The sequence below is a fragment of the Cololabis saira genome, chromosome 7 (genome assembly GCF_033807715.1).
Source record: "Cololabis saira isolate AMF1-May2022 chromosome 7, fColSai1.1, whole genome shotgun sequence".
Classification (NCBI taxonomy): domain Eukaryota; kingdom Metazoa; phylum Chordata; class Actinopteri; order Beloniformes; family Belonidae; genus Cololabis; species Cololabis saira.
The window spans coordinates 3000018-3020532 of NC_084593.1; the positions used below are offsets into that span (position 1 = coordinate 3000018).

The following is a 20515-nucleotide window of genomic DNA, read 5'->3' on the forward strand; positions in this document are numbered from 1 at the left end:
AGAGAAAACATTTGAGATATTCTTTCAGGTGTGTGTTTCTAGGAAAACGTCCTTCTTGTGAGTGGCTGTGACAACAACCCTTACCCTACCAACCTTTTCACGGATTGGCCTTTTTGGATTAGCTTTTGTAGAATAAATCTTGACATGTACAGTAATATGCCGTATGATTTTCATCTGAGGTTGTATTTACATAATTGTAGGACCAAACAATAAGTTTTATTATTCAATTACTTATGATGGGTAAAAGCTTTCAACTCAAAGGGCATGAACTTTTTAATTAAGGGTCTCTTGAAGGATTTGGGAAGATTTAATCGGGTGAATTTCCGTTCCGATAGTTTTACAGAGACAAGTCAGGACCGTGGGTTCAGTACTTGAAGGCAGCCTTAAAAATAGGATCGGGCAAAAATATCGATATGGTAATCATGATACTTTGCCGGCCAATTCGATATCAATATTCAAAATTTGAATATTGATATTTTTGTTTAATTTTTTCCCCCCAAATAATAAATCATGTTTCAGTCCGACTTTATTGTATACATGGGCTTAAATAATATTGTAAAGGTTAATTTCATATTATGTGAATAATATGAAAAACATACAAAAAAACATATGCAAATATGTGTAACTTTAGCTTGTATAGTTACAATAGAACAGCATGGATAATTTGAACTACATTGTTTTGACTCAGTTTGTCCCATGAATTATCACCATAATCTGATGTACGTGCAACTCAGATTTTAAGATGCATAATGCCTTTTACTAGTGATGCACCCAATGTTCGGTAACCAAAATTGTTTGGCCTAAAATAGCAAAAAAACCCCACTTTCGGTGTTCGGTAGAATAAGTGGGGAAAAAAAACGAACAATTAATAACGGCGTGTGACGACGCGAACCCTCACTGTCTGATATGACGAGATCCTCCAAGAAAATAACCCAGATTTTTACAATTATTATAGAAGGCTTCAAATTGCGGAGATCAGCCCCACTGCTACCCAATTAACTGGATTTGAGCGGGAGAAAATATAAAATGATTATGAGAAAAAATACAATAAGTACAGTAAGACAAATTGTGACTGGCGGGTATTTCACTGCACATTTATTTGATTCATGCAATGGTGAAAAAATTGGCAAAATAAATGAATAACTGCGAAGAACCATTGTTCAGTATTATTCGGTATTCGGCCAAGTGTTTATTATTATTTTCGGTTTCGGCCACAAATTTCATTTCGGTGCATTTTACAGTTTTCAGTGAACTATGTATAACGTTGCAAAATTTGGGTATTCCAATATTGTATCGTATCGTGAGGTCCTTGGTAAAACACTCAAAACAACTGGGTAGTGTATGTCAGTAGTGCTGTTTAGAGCTGCTGTTTAGCCCTTTAACGTCCCTTCAACATCGACTCTTCTCATTCTTCATCACCATGTCTGCAAATACACTAATACACTAATGCATCTCAGCTGCTCCATGTGGCTCATGTACTTCCCCCCATCGTCATTAGTGTCTTCCTCTTTTACTACTAGTCGATAAAACTACTTCCAACAGGAAGTGGGTTTCGTTTGTCTTCTTTGTGCAGCTTTGACACAGTCTGTATGTGAAAAGGAACAACATCAACAGTGGGGATTATCGATGCTTTCCATAGGCGTTTTCCAGACATCAATGCATGTGAACTTTTGATGCAGGAGACGCAATCAACGTGATGCAAGGAACCCACAATGAATCCCTGCAGCCGACGACATCAGCTCATTCAACGTCTGTGGAGACAGATGCAAACGGCACACACAACGCTGCCGTGTGAATCCAGCCAATTGCACACATTTGTTAAAGATGCAATTTTCTAGGACACATTTTATTCCCTACTTTCTTGAATGTCTGACCTGCTAATTAATATTTTCTGTCTGTGAACTGAGATTCACTACTCGACAACATAATCAGCCAGTGAAAGGCTACAGCTTTTTTTTTTATTTATTTATCCTTTATCTATCCAGGAAAGTCCCATTGAGATACAATATCTCTTTCCTGCCAGGGAGTCCTGGTCAAGACGGCAGCAGAAAAATAAATTCAGTTTCATATAAAAGAAAATACATACAAGGACAAGTAACTTTACAAAAAATAAAAACATATCAAAACAAGAAACAAAGAAACATAAAACATACAAGGATCAGAAAGCTAAACAGAATTCATGACAAATAATGACACTTGATTAAAAACAATGACATTGTTCTGTGAAAACTGATTTTAACATGTTTGAACATGTTAAGGAGGGTAAATATTTCAAGTTGAGTATTTGTTGTAACTCATCCCAGCTCATGTTATCTTTTACCTTTTTTATTCTTTTTTGCATATTTAGAGTCTTACTCTTTGTTGGCTTTATAACATCTAGCTGTTTAGGGGAATTAACTGATTTTTATGTTATTCTGTGTTTCTTATTTATTTGTTTTACCGTACCAGTCTATCTGCATCATAATAACCCAAAAACCATAATAATAATTTGTATAGACCGGGGGTCGGCAACCCAGTTTTAGAGTGTTTTAGAGCCGTATTGGACCAAAAACACAAAAAACAAATATGTCTGGAGCCGCATGTTTCTATATTAGTTAGAACTGGGGGAAGATTTTTTTTTGCATTATGCACTTCGAGAAAAAAGACAAAATGTTGAGAAAAAAGTCGAAATGTTGAGGAAATAGTCAAAATTCAGGGAAAAAAGTTGAAATGTTGAGATGAAAAAGGAAGAAAAAAAGAGAAAAAAGGAAAAAAAGAAGAAAAAGAAAAAGGAGAAAAAAAGGAAAAAGAGTTCAAACATTTATGAAAAAGTTCCAGGGAGCCACTAGGGCGGCTCTAGAGCTGCGGGTTGCCGAGCCCTGGTTTAGACTGTTAATATCTGTAAAGACGTCTGTCCGGTGAAATTGGGAACCTGTTGCAACATCCGCCTGACGAGCACCGACAGTGGTCTGGTGTTTGTGCTGATTTGTGGTTGATAAAAACCAGAGTTTCTGGTTTCAGTGAGAGCTGTCGGTGTGAACGGCAAAGTTTCTGCCGGACAGGTTTCAGTGATGAAGTCATTGTGAAACACTATAAATGTCAAACGTTATCAGAGTGTGAACAAATCCACACAACAGTTTCTAGTTTCTAGTATCTTGTATCTCAACATCAGACCATCGCGGAGAATATGATGTGATTTCTGCAGAAAGAGAGGGACATTTCATGCTGAATGAATGAAGAGCTGCAGCGGTTTCTTAATCTAGTGATCCGTCAGTCGACAGAAAATAGGCTGCAGTCAGATCGTTGAAGAAAAAGAGTTTTCTGCATTTGATATTTGCAGACGATCTTACCATACTGATTTGATAATATTGGAAACATTTTGATCACGTTTGAGCTTCTGTACTTGTGGATCACTTTTGTGAAGCGTCTCCGAGCTGCTGCTTTGAACACGGAGATCTAACAGAGTTGTTTGGTGGATAAAGAAGAGGGGGATTATCTCCACCTGAAAGGTGATGCACATTGATTTCTGGAAAATAACAAAAGCGTCTTAAAGTTCCAACAGCCCCAGACAGCGGCTAGACACTCAGAAGAAAAGAGACAATGGTAAACTAATCATAATTTGCCGCTTGGTTTTAGTTCTTTGCCTCAGCTGCTGTTTTCTCTGGACTTTGATCTTATATGACTATTGATAAATCCGACGTGACTGAACTGATGAATATCAGAGGCAGAAACAACGGCCTTAACCCCCCGGGCCGAAGGCGTCGGTGCTCGTCCGCGCTGAATCCTTTCCTGTTTACGTCCCTGAGCACCGGAGGAGTCGATAAGAACATGGACTCGCCAGTTTAATGTGGAAAGACGGTTCCTCCGTTTCATCCCACACCTTTGAGATATTTTTTTTATATTGATAGAACTAGTAAATATCCCGCAACCAGCAAGAGCAGTAGTTGCAGAGGCATTTAAAGACATGGGGCCTCATTTATAAAGCTTGCTTGCGCACAAAACAGGGCTTGAAAGATGCACACGCCACCTTCTACGCAAAGGTTGGGATTTAAAAAGAAAAAACTAACCCTTAAATCTGCATATCCCTACGCCAACCCCGACCCTCCCGTAGGAACTTACTTAAGAGATGGGGAAAGGCGACGCAGGCGGTGAGGTGGTGGAATGAAGCCAGATTCATGTCATACTGTAAATGTCATCACATATCAGACTTATAATATAATAGCGCTGATCGTGTCCCTGTCAGGACTCTGGTGCTGCTGCAGCCGCGGTGCAGGACACGCCGGGAACCTCCTTCACCCACCCCTTCCAACCGTAGAGTGACTGAGGACAGAACAAATGAGGGGCTCCATAGAGCGTTTAGGGGCTCCACAGAGCCCCTAAATGGACACTGATTTTTTTTTTTTTTTATATATATGAGTTTTACGCGCGCGTGAAACCTTTATGCGCGGGCGTAAGCCTAAATTATGGTTCCGCGTCACACCAACGCAGAGCCTACGGCGTAGGCTCTGCGTTGGTGTGACGCGGAACCATAAATCAGCCTTGAGCAGCTCTGAGGGGAGGAGGGGGAGCGGGGCTGACGGGCCGTCTTGATGATTTGCAATTACAGGCTGAGCCTACCGTTAGTTTTTAAACTGTAAAAAGTGGGGGGGGACAAAAACATGATTTTGAAAAGTGGGGGGGACATGTCCCCCCTGTTCCCAGTGGAAATTGCGCCGTAACACTCACAGCGTTTAGCGCAGCAACGACGTGCTGCCACTCACTCGCTTTATTTTATACTATTTATATACTTTTTCTACTTTTACTGTGACCACCAAATAATGTGGTTTTCCTGTCCTCCACCTCATCCACAACATGTCCATCTCAGTCTCCGTGAAAGTCAGTGTCATGGTGGCTCGACACGTCTCATCATGCGTCTCATTCATCCTGACGCCAAACAGGCTGCAGGAGCCGCTGCGCATGCTCATCAGGCTCATTCATATGCAAATACTACTTTGGATTACCCTTTTAAGGTAAAAAATGGGCGTGTAGAGGGAGGGATATGAGGCGAATTCAGCTGCGCAGCCTTCCAGCTGGACTGTGATTTATAAAGAGAACATTGCGTGCAGGTGTGCGTGCACACGGTTTTATAAATCCAGATTTTTTTTTGCGCCCGCCATTTTCGTCTTTTGGGTTTACGTGCACTTTTAGTATAAATCCTACACACTCTTTTATAAATGAGGCCCCTGGACCTAACCATTATGAACTTAGAGATGTTTAGCAATCATTTATGTGGAAGTGTTGGGCTTGTTTTGAGAGGAAGATGTACCTCAAGGAGGCCTGACTGCATTTATTATTATTTCTTAGACATTAATTAAAACTCAGTTGTGTTCATGATAAAAGACACTTATTTTCACACTTTTTCAAAATAATTTGAGTTGGTGATAGTTGGATGTGCAGATGACACCCAACTGGAAATAAAGTAGTTTTTTGTTGTTTTTTTCTTTCAGTAAATGGTTAAAAGTCAAGAGTGCAGCGGTTTCCAACTTCAAAACTCAGATCCACTGTGTGTTAGATTTGTTGGGTTGTTGAATCATTCATTTAGTCTGAAATATGCACAGCTTTTCGACAAAGTAACTAATCAGTATGGAGAAATATTTTAATGCTATTAGTTAATCTCATGAACTGGCTTAATGTTTAGCTTGACCTTTTTAAATCCTTCCCAAATCAATACACGCAGCACGATAAACTGCTGGGGTGATGCCTTTTTTAAACTAGGGGTGAGCTGAAAGATGTATTTTTAAACACATTAAACATATGAGAGTGTTAGTTTTGGATCTCTTTTGAAAATGTGACTCGGCCAATCACGAGCAAGGATTTTCATGATCCGTTCACTTAAATAAGGACAAAAGAGCCAGGTCGGCAGGTCCAGCTGAAAATCAGACGATCCTGGCTCAAGTTTGCCTCATTTAGGGCCGTCCCCGACGCAGGATTTAGCTGGTCGACTCCAGTCGGAGAGTTTAATGCGACGCGTCGACGGCTCGTTTTTTAAGTATGATCATCGCTGATCATGGCTTACAGCTTAATAAAACTCAAATATCCTATCTCAAAAAATTTGAATATTCTGGGAATCTTAATCTTAAACTGTAAACCATAATCAGCAATATTAAAATAATAAAAGGCTTGCAATATTTCAGTTGATTTGTAATGAATCCAGAATGTATGACATGTTTGTTTTTTTGATTGCATTACAGAAAATAAAGAACTTTATCACAATATTCTAATTTTCTGAGACAGTCCTGTACAGTGCATGCAACAGTAATATGAACATTGTTTTAAGCATTTTAAATGAAATAAATCTATAAACTACCACTTGAGAGACTTGCTGACATCAATCATTATTGAAGATAAGAGACAATAATTAAACTCCATGGTAACACAAAATGCGTTGTGCGTTTATTTTCACACAAAACGGGAGAAATTGTATTCCAGTCACCACAGGTTGTTGCTTCCCCTCGCCAAATGCTTTCCCATGGTTGTCGTTGCTGAATGGTAAATGGCAAATTCTTGCTTACAATCAAACACTTTAGTTTTTTAGGGTCATCCTTCACAACTTCCAAATGTTTCCAAACGTTTGATTTCTTACTCACCATGTTTTAACCTGCTGCTGCTTTCTTTCACCGCATAACACACTTCACATGCAGCTCCTGCTGATACTGCACATGCGCAGTTTGCGCACCATCCCCCCCCTTCCCTAAAACGACGGCTCGACTCAAGGATCGGCGTCGACGCCAGAATCCTCAACTGACGCCTCGAGCCGTTGACTTCAAGGGGGCAGGCCTAGCCTCATTTATCTTCAATCGTGGGGATTTTAGTTCCTTATAGGGCCGAACGATTAATTGCATTTGCGATAATATCGCGAAAGGCTGCGATTTGACCAGTCACGTAACCTACGCCGTAGGCTACGCGGCGACGCGCGCCGTACTGTGCGCGTACCGCGTAACCTACGGCATGGGCCCTGCGTTGGTGTAACGCAGAACCATAAATCAGCCTTAAACCACCTGCAGCTCATCAGCTCATCAGGAGGAGAAATTAAAGAGCGGGGCTGCCAGTTGTTCATTGCTGGTTCGTTTTGTTAACTCTGAGCTTTGTTGGTTTGTTTCTTAGTTTACTGGTGGTTTTTTTTCTCCCTGTGATTTTTGAGTTATTTGTGAAGAAGTTCTGAGTTCCCTGTGAGGAAGGTTTTTTTGTTCCCTGTGGGAGTTTTTCTGTGTTTTTCTATTAAACTACGCCTCGTTTTGGCTAAAGTTTAACCCGGTTTGGTGTCGTGTGATTGGGTTCGGTACAGACGTGTGTAGACGTGTTAAAGCCACAGATTTGTTCTCTTTATTGTTGTAATCTGTGCTTTAAATAAATCTGACATTGTTTATTATAAAACAGACTGATCTATTGCTTGTGTAGTTGAAAAATACAAAAGAACAGGACCTTGAAAAAATAATTGCATATTGAATCGCAATCGCAATATTGAGGAAAAAAATCGCAATTAGATTATTTTCAAAAATCGTTCAGCCCTAGTTGCTTACTTCAGCATTTGAAATTTTTATTTTTTTTTTTCTATCTCTTCTTACATCATGAAAGAAAAGAATGACTGAGTCCAAAAATGATCAGAAACTGTCCTCAGTGTGACTTCAGTTCAGTCTCAACGGACACACGTGTTCTGTATAACGTTTGGTTACCAGAGTGGTTTTGTGGAAACCCCGGTGTGCGACTCATGTGTGACTCCGTTACCAGTTCTGTTCACCGTGTGTAATCTCCGTCAACTAACGGGACTAATTTCACAGCCTGGTGGGCAGACGGGGGCGGCCGCCCTCGCCGTCGTGACCGCAGGGTTTGAAGATACTGTCTTAAAAAGAAAAGAGAGTGTGAGAGGAGGAGGAGGAGGAGGAGGAGGAGGTTGTACGTCCACCTCACGTTCCCTCTCTCAACACGACTGGAGAGGTCGACTCCTGCACTTGAACAATGAATCACGCTAAGTGACGGCGTGAACAGTCACCCGTGCCCAAAAGCGTGCGTGGAATTTAAAACTCACGCCCGACCGGTACATGAGATTCTGCTCAGCGCCGTCTGGTGTCTCACGTCTGGAGTAAAGGACATTACTCAGTAGTTTTATCCACCTACATGTGTTTAATGCTGCTGCCAAGAATCTCTCTTTCTGCTCTCTTAAGCTCTTGTTGAGGTTTTAAATTATAATACAATCACTTTAATGTTCAGTAAGTGCTTTTTATGTACTAGTGGACTACTGTTTATGTCGTACTGTGGCTACAGTTCACGTCCAGTGGCGGTGGTGATAAAATATTTTGGGGGGGCGACAACACAACTATAAACTTATTAGTTATTTTTTAATACATATGCTACATATACATATACATGTAGCATATTTAACATAAACATATTTAAACATTTTCAAGTAACAAAATAACATATTTGAACCATTTTTCAGATTTTTTCAGTTATTATATAGAGATATTGACAGATATTGTCTGAAAAATGGTTCAAATGTGTTATTTTGTTATTTGAAAAATTTTAAATTTGTTTTGTTGATGAGAAAATATGTTTCTGTATTTTTCTTATTTTTGTGAGGGGGGATATATATTGTTTTTCGACACTACCTTGTTCTCTACAGCTGATATAACATGAATTACTCCTATGTGGGATCAATAAAGTTCTTATTTTTGCCATCTCAGAAAATTAAATATATTATATTTGGTGCCTAACTGTTTCTCAAGTATATTAGTGCGTGTGTGAATGAATAAATTAGTGTACAGATGTGATAATTACTTTTTATTGCGTAATTTATGTGTATTGTGTCTATATATATATATTTTTTTCCCCTGTAATTTCAATTGGGGCGGCGCCCTAGCGCCCCCTATTGACAAGTCGCCACTGTTCACGTCACCATCGCCTCACTTCAGCTCTGACTTGTGTTTTTAATATTTTTGAGGTTTCATAATGAATCGTCTTATGGATTGAATATTGTTTCTCTTTGGTTCCCAGGCTTCGATGAGAGGCTCTCCATGATGAGCAGCTAACAGCATCTGCTACAACCACAGGACGATACGTGGCTGCTGCTCCATCACGGTCCACGCATGGCGGTCCTCGGGGTAAGACCTGTTACTGTTACTGTTGTTGTTGTGAAGGGATTCACTCTGGCTGGAAAGGGTTAAAACTGACAAAAAAACAACTAAAGATATAATTTCAGCAGGTTTTCACGTTATGTCAATTAAAAACAAGGATTAAGTTTAGTTTTAGTTTAGTTTATTTAGCACATACAATAAAAATAACACACACAAATAAGTGCAGTTAAAATAAACTGTGCAGGGAGGATAAAATAAAAAAAATACATCATAAAAATTGCATGCAGAACATGAATAAAAATAAAAATGACTGTTGACCTATAAAGACATGATCATGAAAATATGAATATTATGCTGAACAAGTGTCAACACAGAATATGAAGTGCAAAAGAAACATTAACAGTGGGAAAAGCAAGAGCTTTCTTGGCTACACTGTTGAATTAAATGTTCTTGAGACTTTTGAAGATGATAGGGACCTACAATTGTTTGCAATCTGGTACCAACTATTCCAGACTTTGACACCTCTAAACCTAAACAGAAATGTTCTTCTAGATTCCAGACATTTAGGCGGATGTAGGGCGAGGTGATTAATAGGTTGGTCATGCAAGACGAGGCTGAAGCTTGAGAATATTTCAGTTCAGACTTCCAGTCAAAACTTTGAAAACAAACTTAAAACCACATTTTCTCAGTTCCCGGTTTGTTTTGAAAAACATGGTCTGAAGACACTTCCTGTCTGTCTCCATATCCACACTCTCTGTTTGGTTTTTGGCTGAACAAGGATTTCAGAACCGGTTTAAGCCTCTAAATAACAGACGTTTGTCGTCTGATTCACTGATCCGATCAGCCGCTCTCTGAGTCACCAGTACGGTGGCCGAGACCCGCCATTGCTGAAAAGAAAAGTAACGCTGCAAATAAAAAGAAACGCCGCTGCAAATAAAATAAACTCTTTGCAAATAAAAAAAACGCTGCAAATTAAAGAAACCCCGCTGCAAATAAAATAAAAAAAACAGTACAAATAAAAAAGCCACAAAGGAAGTGAATTACCGGGGACTATTTTTGCTGATGCACCGGTGTTGCAGATTAAAAATTACACGTAGCGACGTTGAACACTAACCTTTTCACTTATTTTGTCGTTCGTTGTTCTTCTTATTCCTCGCTCTTCTTATTTCTTCCTTTTCACTTACGTCCTCTTCGTCTTCTTCTTCTCCTCTCACGTAAAAAACACCGGTGCATCAGCAAAAATAGTCCCCGGTAATTCACTTCCGTTGTGGCTTTTTTATTTGCGTCGTTTTTTTAATTTTATTTGCAGTGGCGTTTCTTTTATTTGCAGCGGAGTTTGTTTTTATTTGCAGCGTTTATTTTATTTGCAAAGCGTTTATTTTATTTGCAGCGTTTCTTTATATTTGCAGTGATTCTTTAATTTTCAGCAATGGCGGGTCTCGGCCACTGTAAAATACACCTAAAAGCAGAGAAACGACTTGGATCGCTTTTTCCTCCTCTTTGCAACTGATTCACTTACGGTGTGTAACTGGTGACGGATCCTCGAGTTCGGCCCCCAGTTTTTACTTGAGAAAGAAGGTGAAATTTAAAGCACAACTCAACTTTTCTCTTTATATTTGAAGGGTTTAGATCGGGGGTCGGCAACCAGCGGCTCTAGAGCTGCATGCGGCCCTTTAGCGCCGCCCTAGTGGCTCCTGGAGCTTTTTCAAAAATGTTTGAAAGTAGAAATAGATGGGGAGGGAAATATATTTTTTGTTTTAATGTGGTTTCTGTAGGAAAACATGACACACACATTCTTTACATTTTCCCCCCAAAAAATTTGTAGAATAAATTACATTTCAACATTTCTGTTAACGAAGATTTGTACGGAAGAGTATCAGGGCCATGCAGGAGAAAAAATATTTGAGAGGGGAAGATTTTTTTTTCATTATGCACTTCGAAAAAAAGGTGAATTGTCGAGAAAAAAGCCGAAATGTCATTTCAACTTTTTCTCAACATTTTTGTTTTCTTGACATTTTGACTTTTTTCTCAATATTTCCACTTTTTTCGCGAAATTTTGACTTTTTTCCACGAAATCTTGACTTTTTTCTCAACATTTTGACTTTTTTCCATGAAATCTTGACTTTTTTCTCAACATTTTGACTTTTTTCACGAAATTTTGAATTTTTTCTCGACATTTCGACTTTTTTCTCGAAGTGCATAATGAAAAAAAAATCCTCCTCCTCTAAAATATTATTTTTATTTTTCTCCTGCCTGGCCCTAATACTCTTCCATAGATTCGCGTAACAAAAAGAGTAACGTGTAAAGACATTAGCAGCTACATTTGCAGCCGAGGACCCAGTTCTAACTAATATAGAAACATGCAGCATGTGTTTCTTCATTCTAAGGATTATACAAGACTTTTCATTTTTTGCGGCTCCAGACATATTTGTTTTTTGTGTTTTTGGTCCAATATGGATCTAAAACATTTTGGGTTGCCGACCCCTGGTTTAAAGGATTTGTGATGAACAGAAGTTCTTCCGTTAAAACAAACTAAAAAACAAATGTGTGAAGTTTAGAGAAAAGAAAATAAATCAAGGCCATTCTTTGTTCCAGCTAATTAGTTGTGAAAATTTAAAAAAATGACTACAGAATTGAATTTAAAGTGTAAAAAGGAAATAAAATGTGTTTCTCTGACAAGGTTGTTCTGTTGGGCAGATTGTTTTTCTACTTTAAAAAAAAGAAGATGAAACTACAGTTTGCTACAACGATAAGGGTTAATTATGATACATTTTTTTTATCAAAGTTAGATGAGAAAATAAAATGTTTAATCATCTTTTTTAGGAAAACAACAAAGTTAAATCTGAAAATAGAGAAGAAGTCACATTTTTTGTGATCTTCTTGTGACGTCTTGTGATCTTTTTTCCGCTGCGTATCTTTAGAAAACATAAATAAATGTTTTCTTGCTCTGTAAGTTACTTACCAGTGTACTTAAAACAGTGACACGTATTTTAATCGGTGCAAAAGAAAGTTGTGGGTAATTATTTTGTTTGGTTTGTTGGTTCAGAGCGGCGCTGCAAACACAGCCCTCCATAAATAAGCCTTTTATTCCTAAATATAGTCACATTGTCTCACATTAGGCAAATAAATCTCTCGCCAATGGGGTAGAAACTATTTTATTAACTAGAGTTCTCAAAGGTAGACAAATAATCCAGCCACTATACAAAAAGTAGACTCATTTTGTTTAAATGAGACGTTTTTCATTTCATTCATTCATTTTATTCTTTATTTCATTCAAAAAATAAAACAAACAATTCAATACAAATACAAATGTTCATAAATTGTGAATGAAAAGGGAGCAGAAAGAAGAAGAATCTTATCTAAACTGCCCCTTTTTCCAAGAAATAAAGTCACAAATAACAAATTTAATATAAAAAAAACAACTAAGTAAATAAAAAACTAAAATAAAATAAAATTACCGCCATCTATGGGTATGTCAATCAAACTTAACTAACATATTTCATTATATTTCCTTAACATATAAGCTTTAATTTTTCTTTTGAATGTAATGTTTGATTTGGATTCTTTCTTTTCTTTATTCAGATTGTTCCATAAACTGATTCCTTTCACAGAAACACAACGTTCCATCAATTTTGTCCTGAATCTTGCTTTTTTTAAAATATCTGTTCCTTTTAAGTTATACTTGCTTTCTCTTTTTTCAAATCTTTTCTGAATGTTGATTGGTAAAGTTTTTTTATGAGCTTTAAACATAATTTGCAGAATGCTATAATCTACTAATTCATGAAATTTCAACAATTTTAACTGAAGGAATAATGGATTTGTTGGATCTCTATATCGTTTTCTACTGATTATTCTTATGGCTCTTTTTTGCAAAATGAAAATTGACTGAAAAAGTAGTTTTTACGTTCTTAGGAGTGACTTTTGCCCCGTGAATCACCCGATTTTAAAAAAACAACCTCAGCATCTCTTTAACTTTTGATGTCGAGAGCTCGGGTTGAAGCTCCGGTTCCATCAAAGTAACGCTTGATGTACAAAACGTGCAGGCTTTCAAGTTCGTTAGCTTTTATTCAGGGACGTAAAGTCGGCTTTTAGATGAAACAACAGATGAGTTGTATTTGCATGGTTTTCTGATCATGTTGCCATGGTAACAAGTTCCCTACAAGCGGATGTTTGGTATTTTTTACAACACTATGATTTTATTTGCCCCCTCAAGTACGAGTCGCCCCAACTCAGTCTATGGACATTTTAACTTTAGAAGTCTATTATCATTGGATCGTGTATCTTTTACTGTTGTTGTTGTTGTTATTAGGGCCCGAGCACTGACAGCCCGAAGGCCCTATTGTATCTGTAAGAATTCCGCCTTTTTTCCCCCTAAACGTGCCCCAAAAGTCACCAAATTCTGCATGCATGCCAGGCCTGGTGAAAAATGTGATATTTAATGGTTTGCATTAATGGGCGTGGCAAAATGGCTCAACAGCGCCCCCTTGAAAACTTTGTGCCTCAAGCCCCACGATACGGTTTGACGTACATGCACGAAAATCTGTAGTCGGCCATTTTGAATTAATTGTGCAATTTTGGCGCAATTTATGGCATTCCTTCGGCAATTAATACGGCCCGAACCGTAACGTGCACCCAGGTGTGTTATACATCAAAATGTGCGTCTCCATCCTGTGACGACGTGCATTACTTTTCTCAGTCAAAAGCATTACCGTGGCGACGCTAGACGCCAAAAAGCGCACCCCCCCTTCATCTGGTTGGTTCAGACAGAAAAAACTTTGCGCCTCAAGCCCCACAATACGGTTTGACGTACATGCACGAAAATCATTACACACCTGTATCATGTCGCAACTTAAAGAAAAGTTTCTTGGCGCCATGGCCGAAACCCAACAGGAAGTCGGCCATTTTGAACATTCTGAATTAATCGCGTAATTTGGCGCAATTTATGCCATTCCTTCGGCAGTTAATACGGCCCGAACCGTAACGTGCACCCAGGTGTGTTATACATCAAAATGTGCATCTCCATCCTGCGACGACGCGCATTACTTTTCTCTGTCAAAAGCATTACCGTGGCGACGCTAGACGCCAAAAAGCGCACCCACCCTTCATCTGATTGGTCCATATTTGATAGTTCTCCAAAAGTCACCAAATTTTGCACCAAGTCAGGCCTGGTGATAAATTTGATATTTCATGGTTTGCATTAATGGGCGTGGCCTAACGGCTCAACAGCGCCCCCTAGAATACTTTTCTCTGCCATAAATTTTGAATGCTTTGACATAAAGACTCGTGGGTGGTGTCATCGGACTCGGTTTTGAGTCCTTGACCATAATTGGTGAAAATTAGCCCCGCCCCTTCTTCATATTGGTCGATATCTGATAGTTCCTACTTTCTGCCATAACTTTTGAATGGTTTGATATAGAGAGTCGTGGGTGTTTCATCCTCTAAATGTCCAGTTCTGAAGAATCTACATCAAGTCATACAAGCTTCCACTGCAGCCTGAACGTGCACAAGCGTGGAGGACCGTTCATCGCTGCTTGCAGCTTTAATTGTTGTTGTTGTTGTTCTGGAGCTACTCAGATCAGTTTTGCTGCAGTTGTCGTCTCTCTGATACTTTACTCTCGTCTGGCAGTTCCTGATTTCTTCAACTTGGTTTCAAGAGGATGCTGATATCAAATTTCTTCTCTTTTTTTCTCCTTCAGTAAAAACAAATCATAACCACAAATCGTATGAAAATGAGATCATACAGCTGCAGATTTAAACTGAACGGCTTCATGTTGTGATGGATTTAAATGGGGGGGAGTGTAGGAACATCCATCTATCATTCATGAACACTTTATCCTGTCAGGGACCGCGGGGGCCTCGGCGTGAGCGTATACGAGCTAAAGGAGACAGTAAAGGAGACTCTAGTCTGGACCAACCAGAGCTGGTAGAGGAGCCAAAAATTGTACTCAAGTAAAAGTACTGTTACTTCAGTAAAAGTACTGTTACTTCAGTAACAGTACTTTTACTCAAGTAGAAGTAAAAAGTATCATCCAAATAATTACTTTAGTAAAAGTAAAAAAGTACTTGGTGAAAAAACTACTCAAGTACTGAGTAACTGTTGAGTAACGTCTGATTTATTTTTTTAACACAACCATTCAAACAGACAAAAGTACAAAATAATCATCTTCAGGCAAATTAAATCAATAAAATAAATTAAAATTAATAAAAAAATAAAAAATAGCTTAAATTAAAATAAGCTTAAAGTAAATTAAAGTACTTTAATAAATAATAAAATAAATAAAATAACAGAATGAATAAATAAATTAAGTACAAGTAGCACAAAATTTCCAGCCTTTGTACTTTTCTTTTTTAACCAGCAGAACTAGAACAAACATGAACTCATAGAAACTCTGTGTGTGTTTGAGTCTGTGTAAATGTGACAAAACATGCAAAAACTAACATTTTTCCCAAAGAATCACCAGTGATGTCATGAGATTGACGCGTACGCGGATAAAAGGGATAAAAGAAAAGTAACAGCTCAACGTAGCCTAATGTAGCGGAGTAAGAGGAACAGTTTCTTCTTCACAAATCTACTCAAGTAAAAGTAAAAAGTATAGTGATTCAAAACTACTCCTAAAAGTACAACATTTCCCAAAACTTACTCAAGTAAATGTAATGGAGTAAATGGAACTCGTTACTACCCAGCTCTTGGACCAACAATCATTGTTTCTCTACGTTGATGTTGGTTTTCCACATTTTGCAAAAGATGGTTTCATCAAGAAGGAATAGATTTTCTTTTTTAATGTCCATTCATTCTCCAGATCAATTTAAGTTCCTGTTGATCATTAAATGCACGTCCTCTTTGGGGAATAAAACAGCTTCATTAAAGTGAATCCAGTTCCTCGTTTCCTCTTCTGCTCTGATAAAAGTCACATTTCTCCAGATATTCTCTAGTGATTTTCTGTGTGAACAGGTTTTTCATGTAGGTGCATTTAGCCGTTTGAGTAACCGTGTTAAAGTTATCATTAAAACATATAAATGTTACTAGTGCTTCATTTTTTTACTTCTAATGCTTCAGACTTGCTGCTTGGTTTGAACCGTTTGAATTTATTGAAAGAAAAACTGTTATTTTCTTCTCCTCTTTCACACTCGTAATGTGTCCCCTCTGCTTTAATGTCACTGGGAGATAATTAAAGGAATCATGCAACAGGAGGCCGATCTTCAGCCTTTATACCTGCGGCGAGGGCAGGTTTTTGATCACCTGGATCACCTGGAGCTCCTCGTGAGCCTTCACTGTTCAGCTGCACGTCAGCAGCAAAACCTTCGCTGAAAAGGTTCACGGTGCTGCACAACGTGGAGCCTTTAGGGCCAATCCCAACCCCCCCCTACTTTCTACCACTAGCCCTAAAAATGAAGCCACAGACTTTAGGGTCCTTGTAATGTTCCCTAGGGATTGGGAACCACTTGCTACGTCACTGCGTGGTTTATGTTCGGGTACGTAAGCGACTGCATAGTTACGTTTGCACAAACGTCACACCATATCAGGAAGCCCAGAGATAAAAGCTGTTTTAATTTCAGCTGTAGCGCTGTTAATATGCCACTTTATTAAGTTTTAATATTTTTTCAGGCGTAAAAGTAACCGTTAAGATCCCCAACCTGGGCTCAGTTTATCCAAATAACGCCTGTTAAGAAATTTGATCCGATGTTTTCGGGATGAGAAGAGCCGCCGGCGATTTATGGTTCTGCGTTAAATCAACGCAGAGCCTACGGCGTAGGGTACGGCGTACGGCGTGCGTCGCCGCGTACCCTACGGCGTAGGCTCTGTGTTGGTGTAACGCGGAACCATAAATCAACCTTTATTCTGGCGAGATCTGAAAAGACTTCACAACAACAGGCAAGTGAGTGATTATGTACATTCACTGAGTGAATATTATGAAAGTAAAATATATATTTCTCACTAGAAATGTAATCAAAACACATTTTTATGCAGAAACTAAATATAATAAAATCAAAATATTGATTTTATTCACTAAAAAATAAGAAATGTCCGCCATGTTTTTTTGTTTGATGGTGAGTCAGAATCTGAAATCCCTCACTGGGAAGGGCTAGATTGATACCCACTAGCCCTCGTTATGTCCACTAGCCCTCGTTATGTCCACTAGCCCCCGTTATGTCCACTAGCCCTCGTTACGTCCACTAGCCCTCGTTATGTCCACTAGCCCTCGTTATGTCCACTAGCCCTCGTTATGTCCACTAGCCCTCGTTACGTCCACTAGCCCTCGTTATGTCCACTAGCCCTCGTTATGTCCACTAGCCCTCGTTATGTCCACTAGCCCTCGTTATGTCCACTAGCCCTCGTTATGTCCACTAGCCCCCGTTATGTCCACTAGCCCTCGTTACGTCCACTAGCCCTCGTTATGTCCACTAGCCCTCGTTATGTCCACTAGCCCTCGTTATGTCCACTAGCCCTCGTTGTGTCCACTAGCCCTACATGCAAAGAGGAATTGGGACACCACCACCCTCGCGGGACTGAAAAGTAGGACTAGGGGGGATTGGGACTGGGCCTTGGTCACTGACTACGTTTACATGCAGTCAAAATTCAGGTTATTGCTAATATTCCGGTTACTGAAACATTGGGAATATTCCGTTTCCATGGTAATTAATCATTCAGGATATCTGGATCAAACCAGCGACGCACGGAGAACATGATGACACAATTCCCGTCATTTCTGCTTCTTCTTCCTGGATCCAAATTCAAAACAAATGCTGCTTCACACAACTTTTCTCTCACCTTCTTGTAAATCTTCTATCCCGGTACTTTCTACCGTCTACAAATGCAGAAATGTTCATATCCTTCATTACATTTATGAAGTGATTAGTCTCCTCCTGGTCTTGGTTTCTCCGTGTTTAGAAGAACTTCCTGGACTCAAAAGACCAGGATTCCTTGTGAACAGAGCATGAGCAGAAAACACATTCCTGTTCTGTTTGATGGGGATATTCCGTTTGGCGTTTACATGACCCAATATTCAGGTTTAAAAGGAGTAACCCAGGGCTCATATTCAGGTTTTTAAAAACCAGAATATGAGCAAATTCAGGTTATTGGTGTTTACATGGCCGTGCAAATTCGAGTTATTGCCAATATTCGGGTTTTAAAAGGGTTATTGATGCATGGAAACGCAGTCCCTGCTGGTCAGCTGGTTTCCCGGCTCCTCCATCCCTCCATCCCTCCTTCCCTCGTCTCCTGCTCCACTGGTCTTGGAGGAGATGGAGGGAGGAGGACGTGGAGACGGCTGGAGCCTCAGAGCCGCCGGTTTAATCAGGCGTGCGGCGCAGCTGTTGCAGTTTAGTGCATTTATGATTCATGTCAGATGAGCACTAATCTCTCTTTTCTTCTTTTAGTAACGACGGGTATATTTGCTTTTAATGCAGTTTGAAATGAGGCGTAATGTGACTCCCACGAGGAGAAGCTGCAGCTCCATAAACCCCCCCCCCTCCTCCTCGGGATGGATTTCACTTACTGATCAAGACGTCCTAAAGATGTTATTGATTTTTAAATCTGGCGGTGATGTGTGGGAGGGAGAGCGGTGATGATTTCCAGGGGAACTGTTGTTAAGCAGCTTGTTAAGACCGAATGCTAAGAGCATAGTGGCTCATGTTTTATTAAAGTGGTCCTATAGAGATTTAAAGACTTTATTAAAACCACACACGAGCGGGGAGACGGTGCACTTGGAGCTCGTCCAGCGGCCGTTACACCCACAAAGATGCTTTTGGCTTTAATGTTTTACTCTCCTGAGCTCAAAGAGTTTCAGACCCAGAATAAAAACAAGGGGCAACTTTAGAAAAAAAACCTCCGTTAAGACTTTTGCTCACATGTCTGGGTAAAGTTTGACAACCTATTTTTTTTGTTAGAACAAATCTATAGAAGGAATTTTAGGGCTGTTGTCATCTTGAATTGTTTTGCTGGTGACCACTAGAGGCGCTAGAATATTCAAGTTCTCAATTCAGGCATATGGTCAGTTTTGGTCAACGTGTACAATTTATATGCATAATTGTCAAGATTAAAACATTGTACATCTAAGGAAATAGATAAAACAATAGTAAAAAAGCCTTTATGAATCATATTGTAATATTTTAGCCAATATTGGATACTAAATATCATTTTTTTTTTTTTAAACATTTTTTTTATTAACATTATTTCTTCATTACATGTTTGTGCATCAAGTAATACAAATTTGTGCAAAAATACCTGCTCTATAATTTAAGAAAAAGCAAAAACAAAAGAAAACAAATATAAATCAACAAAAAATATCATTTTTTTAATAGACGTTTTTGACCTTTTAATAGAAAATGTGTTTAACTGCAAAAAAAAGATGCTTATAATGTGTGTGTTAAAAACGTCTATTAAAAAAAGTCATATTTTTTAACCAATATTGGACAAAATATAGCAATACAATTTATATTAAAAAAAAAAAAAAAAAAAAAAAAAAATGTTTTTCAATTGATTTTTTATCCATTTCCCTAAATATAAAATTTGAATGTTACAGCGCCTCCAGTCGTCACCAGCAAAACAATCCAAGATGACAACACCCTATTATTCCTCCTAGGGGTTCCTTCTAACAAAAAATAAGGTTGTCAAACTTTACCCAGAAGCGTGAGCATTTATCAATCTTAGAGTTTCCCCCGGACTAATAAAAACACCGCGGTGGTTCACGTTCACGTCGGCCAGGGCCGATCCTGTCCCAGCGTGTCTGTTCTCTGCTCGTACACGCTGAACCGAGACTAAGATCTGGCTTCGCTGGTGGTTTTAACGTGAGTCACGAGTTGTTTCTGCAGGAATGAATCACCTGTGGTTCTGGTGACGTTGTCTGACCGGCACACACGCGTGATTAAGTATCAAACTTCCTAAGTTTCCTGATGGAGACCTGGGGCCTAATGTTACAAACGTGCAGTGCACAAAAAACGTGCAGATTGTGATGCCTAATGTTTTAAATATACGTTTATATTGTTCGTATTGTTATACTTATGATTAGACCTGTGTTGAAAAAATCGATTTCCCAATTCTAAATCGATTCTCATATTAATTCCTAAAAATTGATTCAAATGTCTAAAGATCGATTTTTTTTTTCTTTTTTTTCTTTTTTTTTTCTTTTATTCATTCATGTATTATTTTTTGGGGTTATTTTTTTGTTTATCCCCAAAAAAGGAATGTTTTGTTGGAAAATAAATAAATATTTTCTACCATTTCTTTGAAAAGCATACCTAAATCAAATTTATTTGATTTATGCAATGGTGAAAAAATTGGCAAAATAAATGAAAAACTGCGAAGAACTAGGCCTGTGTTGAAAAAATCGATTTATCAATTCTAAAACGATTCTCATATTAATTCCTAAAAATTGATTAATATGTCTAAAGATTGATTTTTTTTTTTTTTTTTTTTTTTTCTCTTA

The 20515-nt window shown here is 38.6% G+C and overlaps 2 protein-coding genes across 2 annotated transcripts in view; one reads left to right on the top strand and one right to left on the bottom strand.

The window, feature by feature from the left end:
* Nucleotides 1-20515, bottom strand: part of slc49a3 (solute carrier family 49 member 3) — a 382878-nt gene that overhangs the window by 121840 nt on the left and 240523 nt on the right. The window lies entirely within an intron of this gene.
* The window catches only part of LOC133446727 (polycomb group RING finger protein 3), a 175209-nt gene that overhangs the window by 69371 nt on the left and 85323 nt on the right, over nucleotides 1-20515 (top strand). The window contains exon 2 of the mRNA XM_061724742.1: nucleotides 9010-9116. Coding sequence (XP_061580726.1) covers nucleotides 9102-9116 — 15 coding nt within the window. The 5' untranslated portion in view covers nucleotides 9010-9101. The remainder of the gene's footprint in view (nucleotides 1-9009; nucleotides 9117-20515) is intronic.